This window comes from Silurus aristotelis (assembly GCF_946808225.1).
Source record: "Silurus aristotelis genome assembly, chromosome: 6".
NCBI lineage: Eukaryota > Metazoa > Chordata > Actinopteri > Siluriformes > Siluridae > Silurus > Silurus aristotelis.
In genome coordinates this window covers 30,289,654-30,298,927 of record NC_139579.1, presented here as the reverse complement: position 1 = coordinate 30,298,927, position 9,274 = coordinate 30,289,654, and the positions used below count along the sequence as shown (strand labels likewise).

At 36.1% G+C, this 9,274-nt stretch overlaps 1 protein-coding gene across 1 annotated transcript in view; it reads right to left on the bottom strand.

The window, feature by feature from the left end:
- Window positions 1-220: 220 nt before the first annotated feature.
- LOC310727869 (phospholipase B1, membrane-associated-like) overlaps window positions 221-9,274 on the bottom strand; it is a 24,775-nt gene continuing 15,721 nt past the window's right edge. The window contains exons 10-16 of the mRNA XM_083544804.1: window positions 8,824-8,889; window positions 7,071-7,162; window positions 6,591-6,672; window positions 4,818-4,919; window positions 4,584-4,679; window positions 1,969-2,040; window positions 221-1,888 (exon numbers count right to left, since the gene is read on the bottom strand). Of these exons, the coding sequence (XP_083400930.1) occupies window positions 1,772-1,888; window positions 1,969-2,040; window positions 4,584-4,679; window positions 4,818-4,919; window positions 6,591-6,672; window positions 7,071-7,162; window positions 8,824-8,889 (627 nt within the window). The 3' untranslated portion in view covers window positions 221-1,771. The remainder of the gene's footprint in view (window positions 1,889-1,968; window positions 2,041-4,583; window positions 4,680-4,817; window positions 4,920-6,590; window positions 6,673-7,070; window positions 7,163-8,823; window positions 8,890-9,274) is intronic.

Here is a 9,274-nt window from a genome sequence, read left to right as displayed (position 1 = left end):
TTTACAAATTTCTTTTTACTTTCTCAAGAAAGTCACGTAGAAGAAAGTTTCAATATTATATTATTATTATTTTTATTAATATCATTATCAAAATCCATCCAGGGACCCTGTGATGCAGCAGAACCGCACATTACACCACTGTGTCACAATTCTTTGTATTAGTCTTTAAAAATAAAAACACTGTTCCCTTTTTCAGTCCGCATTTTGTATCCCTTTGTGATTTGGACATTATTGAAATATCTTTATTCCAACAACTTTCCCAATATCAGTACTGCTTAAAACCGTGAACATAAAACGCCCATAAATCACAGGTTCAAAATGATATGCATACAATCAATATATACATTCATCAATATATACATTGCTTCTGTTTCATATTTTGTAGTCAGTGATTCATTTACAGACTAATTATTCACTCCGAGATTGTATATACTTATAAGAATCAATTTAAAAACCGAGCGTTAACAACGTAAAATGAAAGAACGTTATCACTATGAAATACAGGTGAAGACGGAGAGAAGCCCAGAGTGTGATAAGCTCTACAAAGTAAAGGAAAACAACCGACGCCGAAATGTTGAGCTCAGCGTTTTTAGTGCAAACTTTTGTCATGGAGGTTCGGAATCTCTGTTTCCATTTTTTTATTTTATTTGTAAATGAGATAAGATGGCTTCAGCATACCGGATTTCTGGCATACAAATGGCAGACATTGTAGACTTTTACGTGTTAATGGTGCGTTCGCAAATGGCAAACTACGACCGGATTTGCGTCGACATTATAAAATCCAGGGTTTAAAATTACTAACATTTGTATATTTTGAAATTCGTGGAAGATACATGACAAAGCTGGTTATGACATTGGACCTCAATTGCTCAGTTGTATAAATGAGAATCATTGCATTAGTTACTGTTGTGTATCCGTACTTTCCATTCGGAGATACTTTTTTTTTAACTTTTTTAACTTCACTACATTTCAAAGGCAAATTTCTTACTTTTTACTCAACTACATTTTGCGAAATCGGTTGTTCCTTTATATTTATGAGGATATAATTGTAACTCAACAATCCACCAATCAGGATCGAGCGCTCGCTCTGTTGACTTGTTTTGATTGGTGCTTGGTGTATCTACTGATTACCAACATACAGTTCAGCATCAGTTCAACATCAAGCAGAACATTTAGAGAGGAATAAATGATGAAGAAACTCCAGACTTCAAACTCACCACAACACACGTGACCTGATTTACAAGGTTTTTTGAAGCGGTTGAAAAGAAGATTTTGGGTTCATGATAATTGTAATAAAAAAATCAATCAGTGTTTGAGTCATTAATATCATTCTATTAATAGATCAGTGTGCTGAGAGTCACATTCGAGTCTTTTCACATAAACCGAGTTGATTAAGTAAAGAGTCTTGAGACAAAAATGATAATAGGAACATAATAGTTATAATAAATCATAGTAGTTTGGATACTTAAGTACATTTGAAGTCAAAAACTTCGTACTTTTACTCAAGTGGAAGTTTAAAGGGAAACTTTTACTTGAGTCACATTTTACCGAGTGTTTCTCTACTTTTAGAGAACATAATGGATAATTGTAAGTCGCACTTGATGAGGGGCATCTGCCATTTGCTGGTTTGTGTACTGGAAAAGTCAGTTTGATAAAGTCATGGACAGTTTATCACAAGCTCATCCCATCAAAATGAGGTAAAATGCTTAACTTACAGCATAAATTCATGCCTGTGTGTCAGAAAAACAGGACTAAATCATAACCTACAGCCTTAATCCTTGTTGTTGTAGACGGTAATTAATCCTGTAAGGGTTAAAAGAGTCCAGATGACTTGCAGATGGTTTGCAGAGGACAGAGCTTTAGGTCTGGTGTATATGTAAGGATGCTCCTGTGAAGGAAATAAATGTGAGATATGAGGAGAACATAAACACTTCAGAGGATCCAAAAGCATTGTTACTGTTATCCTACCTCTGACGGACACATGAGTATCACTGGCTCTGAGAAGGTCTCGATAAAATCCTTCTTATCTGGAGGTTGAAACTGTAAGAGATAAAGATTTTTGGGCAGGCTGTATCATGTAAGAAATTCACCACATGTCTTGCGATGGACAAGGAAAAGTGTACTCCACTTATACCACAACATGCGTCATTTTGAAGAACATCTGTAGAACAAGTAAGCTCCTGTTATCACTTACACTATAGCAGCTGCATTAAAAACAGTTGTTCCTTGTCGTAATAAAGAGAAACATGAACATCCTCTAAGGTTTTACTGGATGTTACAAAGTGCTAAACCTGGAGATTCCTTCCCATTTTACAAACAGAATACAGCACTAGCGGTACTAACTGGTGCTATTCTGACCCACGTCTGCTACCACGAATCCGCCACAGAGACGTTTGACATGGCATGCGTTTGACATACGGCGATTCTGCAACGGGTCGTTTACTTCAAGAGCAGGAGAACATCACTGGAGAACGGCAAGTGATCAGGAAGACTCTGATATCCTACTTCCAAATGAAGTTCTCAACAACTGGAGACCAGTCACTGCTCTTGCTGAGGATGGATCATGAGATACATTACAATACAGTGGATATTCCACTTAGGAACCCTTAAGAACCATGAAGATGGATTTGGACTCTAATTAATATAAACAGTTTTAATACTGTGGCTTAGGGCTCCAATTGCCATTAGGGACCTTTGCTAACCCCAACAAGGATTAAACTATAATGAATGCTCATTTAGAGTCACAGATGATGATGAGTTCAGACATTTAAGTCTGGTTCCTCTCAAGGTTTCTTATTTATGAAGTCATTGTAATTTATTGAATTGAATAGAATTTTCTCAACAGAAATTCTGACCGATATCCTATTGTGGTATAAAAGTACATTATATGTAAAAAGTACTTGGACACCCGATTTTTCCAGTCATATGTGCTACTTCCCCAAAATGTGTCCACAAAATTGAAGGCACACAATTATATAGGATGTCTTTGGATGTGTAACCATGAAATTGAACTTCATTTGCACTAGAAGATCCAAACCTGGTTGGAGTACAAGATCTCCTGCAAGAGAGCTCTGATCTTAACTCTATTGAACAATGAACGTGAACGCTGACTGCACCCCAGGCGACCTCACCTTCTCACCAACATCAGTACCTCACTTTACTAACACCCTTGTGGCTGAATGAATCTCCACAAAATCTAGTGGAACATCTTCTCAGAAGAGTGGAGGTCATTATAGCAGCATGTGGAATATTCAACAAGCACTGTCGGAACTCAGAAGCTCTCTCTGAGCGGACACATATATATATATATATATATATATATATATGTGTATATATATATATATATATATATATATATATATATATATATATATATATATATATATATACAGTGGTGTGAAAAAATGTTTGCCCCCTTCCTAATTTCTGACCTGAATCCTATTGAGATGCTGTGGGATGACCTTAAAAAGGCGGTTTATGCTCGAAAACCCTCCAATGTCCTGATATCCTCCTACATGGATTATATTTTTATATATGTTTAACTATACTTATTCATATTAGTAAATATGTGTACGGCTCTTAGTGCAGAATATGTTGCTGCATTCAGAAGCTTGCTATCTTGTCTCTTCTCCGGGTTCTGCCACCTGCACACAATAGTCTTATGTCTTGTTATTGCGGTGTTGGCCTTCGCTAACGTCTCTTTATCTGTTTTCCATTCAGCTTCTTCTCGCAAACATTCTAGACCAGCTCCTAGGAGCATTCTTCGTAGACAGTATCGCCAGTTTCAACTCTACTCCCTAGCAGCCGAGGTTGCACGAGTCATTGAACACCCATCTACCCAAACTGTTCCAGATAACCCCTTCCTGCCTCCTCGCACCATGCAACGCACTTTCACACATGAGACGAGCACACAGACCTCGTCTGACCAGGTTGTTTTCCACCAGGAGAAACTGATAATGAAGATTCTGATGATCTTCGCACACCTGCATCAACTCCTCTATCTTACATATCTTCTCCCTATCCTTCCTACTGACTGTTCTCCAACTTCCCCCATTCTATCTCCCACTAATGAAGATTCTCCAGAGTCTCCCCATCCTGTGCATTCTTCCACCTCTCCTCTTCCTGTGTCTGTCCTTCGATTACTCTTCCATACCTTCTTCAGTCCATATTGTTATCGAATGATTTTTTTAATCCCAATAAACCTACTTATTCTGCCTCATACCTGGTTGTTTACTTTCATCGACACACTCAAACAACATCAGTCAAGCCTTATTCTATATATCTTAGTATCAGACTTCAGTTTGCTTTCTACTTGGAGTAAATAGGTTGAAGGAGTTTAATTAAAATAAAGGCTGAATAGATCTATTTATGTTAAACTCATGGTATCTAATACGTTCTATACTAGTTAGAAGCTTAATATGTTGGATTAAACACACTCTGAATAAATTGGATTAAAATACAAGCTACATAAGTTGGATTTGATTCTTTTTCTCGGGAGCACGTAGCAATCTTCTGGTTAGGTGTCCACAAACAATTGTCAATATAGTGTAGTTAATGTTAATGTAGGAGAGATGAGATTTTACCATGTTGTTCCAGAGGCCCTTGGCCAACTCCTCGTGACCCTTTATGGTAAAATGAAAACAGTCTGGAGCAAAGTAACTAAAATCGATTGTGCCGTCCTGAAAAAAACCACAGAGAAAAAACAACAACATTTGGAATAATGGATAACTTTGTTGACAGATGCTTTGTGTTTTTTTTTTTTTTTTATAAGGTTGTAAGTAATTTATATTTAATAACTGTTTGAAAGAGGTACTCACAGCTAGTCTGGGTGGCTGTGCGTAGGCTGCATACGGCTGCAAAACCACAGCAAAATCCTCTTTAAAGTAGCGATCACTGTCCAGAAGCTCCTCCAGTCTCCTCTACCGAACCACAACACACACACACAAACCGACTGTTAACTGAACTGTGTGTCACACAAATTGCTCCTCACTCGACTCAAAGGCTTTCAGATTCCCATTATGGTTTTGTTCCATGCTATTTGAAAAACATGTGTTTTTAAAATAGCATGGGAGAAAACAAGTGGCCTTCTTATGATGTCTCACTCCAGAGTCCAGACTTGTCCTATTTGTGTTGAGCTGAAACTCAAATGCACTCAAATGTGACTTTTGTGTCGATTATCCATTAGAGCTTGGGTGATGTATTCCCTTTATTATAATGCTGCATTTTGAAAGAATATTATTCATTTTGTGTGTTTATTTATGGAAAGATGTCAAACTTCTTGTAAGTTCCGATACACATTGATTAGACTTTTCTACGATTATAAGACAATATATATTTATCTATAAATAGACGTAATGGTACTACAATGTAAAAGATTTGTGTAGTTTTTAAAAGTAAAAGAATGTAAAATAGTGAAAATAAAAAGCTGTAAACTAAAAAATGTGAAATTACTGTTTACTTCACAGTTACACACTGTTAATATAAACGTAACACTTTTTTTTATTTTATTTTTTTACAAATGCATACTGTTAGAACAATATGTTTTTTCCTTTTTTACTATAAATCTAAATGATATGTTCAACAAGAATGTGTGTATTTATTTGGAAATAGATCATGTATCCCTGCCCCGGTCTGTCTCATAATTGGATAACACGATTATTTAGATTTTATTGACTCCTCCAGATTATAAGTAATGATTTGTGATAAAACTCTTTACAATGAAATAATGCAAAGTCATGAAATTATTATTAAATTGATAAATGTAAAGTTTGACGTTTAAAAATTCAGACTTTACTGGTTATACTCATCATAGTGCCTATGGCCATTACACTGAATCTTATTACTAACAATATTGTATTTTGTTCACTGAGAAAAAAAACCCTTTAAATTCCTGTTAACAAAGAATCATGTCATGTACAGTACAGACCAAAAGTTTGGACGCACCTGTTCATTCAAAGAGTTTTCTTTATTTTCATGACTATGAAAGTTGTAGATTCACACTGAAGGCATCAAAACTATGAATGAACACATGTGGAATTATATATGGAATTATATACATAACAAAAAAGTGAACTGAAAATATTGTAGGTTCTTTAAAGTAGCCACCTTTTGCTTTGATTACTGCTTTGCACACTCTTGGCATTCTCTTGATGCCTACTTTGAAGAACCTACAATAGGACATATTTTCAGTTCACTTTTTTGTTATGAATATAATTCCATATATAATTCCACATGTGTTCATTCATAGTTTTGATGCCTTCAGTGTGAATCTACAATTTTCATAGTCATGAAAATAAAGAAAACTCTTTGAATGAGAAGGTGTGTCCAAACTTTTGGTCTGTACTGTATATATAATATATTTATTTTTATATATATAATTTAATATAATAAATATATAATATAATTCTTATTTGTAAATTCACATTGAATATCACAAACAATTTGACTTTATGTGGCACAAACAATGCATGATATACTCTGATAAAATAGTCGATTTGTCAATTTGTAATGCTTTTTCTCTTTATTAGGACGTAATTAGTACAATATATCATGTCACACTTAAATAGCTCTGTGACCCACATAAGACATACCTGGAATTCCAGATTTAGCTTACTCAACTCTGCCAGCTCAGTGGAGTTCTCTTCAGGCAGGACCAAACATGAACAGAAACTCCTAGAGAGAGAGAGAGAGAGAGAGAGAGAGAGAGAGAGAGAGAGAGAGAGAGAGAGAGAGAGAGAGAGAGAGAGAGAGAGAGAGAGAGAGAGAGAGAGAGAGAACACAAATGAGGTTTAAATGAAGTTTAAAGCAAGAAATTCAGATGAAAGAAAAAAAAGATGTTAATGTTTTGTGTGTATATGTGTGTGTGTGTGTGTGTGTGTGTGTATGTGTGTGTGTGTGTGTGTGAGAGAAAGAGTGAGAGAGAGAGAGATGATCTTAATGCTAACACTGCAATCCGAAACATTTCCTGCAAATCCCAAGTCATTCAAAGTAAATTTGAATGTTGAAACAAAGAATTTATACTGATCTTGTGAGAAAGAAAAATAGAAAGAGAGAGAGAGAGAGAGAAATACTTTTGGAACTGGCAGCCAAAGGAGGGCTTCTGAACGTCCCTCAGAGGCTTCATAGTAAAAATCTGCACCATGTTGACGATCAGTCGAGGAACCTGGCAAACATTTTCATGACAGTAGTTACGAATAAAAGGACAAATTCTTGGCTTAGATTTCTAAAAGAAAGCTGTTGACAGAGATGGTGGTATGTTGATTTTATATTTCATAGCCATACAGTGAGGCAAAAAAGTATTTAGTCAGCCACCAATTGTGCAAGTTCTCCCACTTAAAAAGATGAGAGAGGTCTGTCATTTTCATCATAGGTACACTTCAACTATGAGACAAAATGAGAAAGAAAATCCAGAAAATCACATTGTCTGATTTTATAAAGAATTTATTTGCAAATTATGGTGGAAAATAAGTATTTGGTCACCTACAAAAAAAAGCAAGATTTCTGGCTCCCACAGACCTGTAACTTCTTCTTTAAGAGGCTCCTCTGTTCTACACTTGTCACCTGTATTAATGGCACCTGTTTGAACTCGTTATCAGTATAAAAGACACCTGTCCACAACCTAAAACAGTCAGACTCGAAACTCCACTATGGCCAAGACCAAAGAGCTGTCAAAGGACACCAAAAACAAAATTGTAGACCTGCACCAGGCTGGGAAGACTGAATCTGCAATGGGTAAGCAGCTTGGTGTGAAGAAATAAACTGTGGAAACTGTGGAATTATTAGAAAATGGATGACATACATGAACAACCAAAGTAACAAGGACTACCATCAGTAACACACTACGCCACCAGGGACTCAAATCCTGCAGTGTCAGACGTGTCCCCCTGCTTAAGCCAGTAGATGTCTGGGCAGATCTGAAATTTGCTTGAGAGCATTTGGATGATCCAGAAGAGGATTGGGAGAATGTCATATGGTCAGATGAAACCAAAATAGAACTTTTTGGTACAAACTCAACTTGTCATGTTTGGAGCAGAAAAAATGCTGAGTTGCATCCAAAGAACACCATACCTACTGTGAAGCATGGGGGTGGAAACATCATGCTTTGGGGCTGTTTTTCTGCAAAGGGACCAGGACGACTGATCCGTGTAAAGGAAAGAATGAATGGGGCCATGTATCATGAGATTTTGAGTGAAAACCTCCTTCCATCAGCAAGGGCATTGAAGATGAAACGTGGCTGGGTCTTTCAGCATGACAATGATCCCAAACACACCGCCCAAGCAACAAAGGCGTGGCTTCGTAAGAAGCATTTCAAGGTCTTGGAGTGGCCTAGCCAGTCTCCAGATCTCAACCCCATAGAAAATCTTTGGAGGGAGTTGAAAATCCGTGTTGCCCAGCGACAGTCTTAAAACATCACTGCTCTAGAGGAGATCTGCATGAAGGAATGGGCCAAACTACCAGCAACAGTGTGTAAAAACCTTACAGAAAACATTTGATCACTGTCATTACCAACAAAGGGTATATAACAAAGTATTGAGATGAACTTTTGTTATTGACCAAATCTATAATGAAAATTACAGGCCTCTCTCATCTTTTTAAGTGGGAGAACTTGCACAATTGGTGGCTGACTAAATACTTTTTTGCCCCACTGTATCTACTGTTTGAAATATCCATACATGGCAACTAAGAGGAAAAAAGATTTGCTTTAAAACCTCCTGTTATACAAACAAATTCATAAAACTCTCAGGTACTTTTGATCCCAGCTGATCACAAGACAACATTTTAAATGTAACTTGAATGATATTTAATAGATGCATAAGGAATCACCTCATTCTTCATCATATCTAGGGAGGCTGTGAGGTACTTGATGAAGTTGTCAGGTGTAAACAATTTCTGCAACAACAAAAAAACACACCTTAAACTAAGTAATCCTGCAATATTCTGAGATTTTTTTTAATTCTTTCTTGCGGTTTATTTAGTGTCTTATTTGTGTATTGTCCATGTATAAGCAACTCGAATCGTTTTTTAATAATTTAATAACCTTTTTATCTGTAATTTGCTCTGAATCTGGGCTCTTAACCACTGTACTAATCAGTATTTCATAATCAACAATAAAAATAAAAATATTAAATCTATATATAAATACATTTATTGCTGGTAATGTAAATAAATCAGAGAATGCACAACTTTTCAACAAAATCTGTTATTGCTATGATACAGTAGGTCTACAAATTCGCATACACAGGAGTTAAAATGTATAACAGTTAATCATTTTATT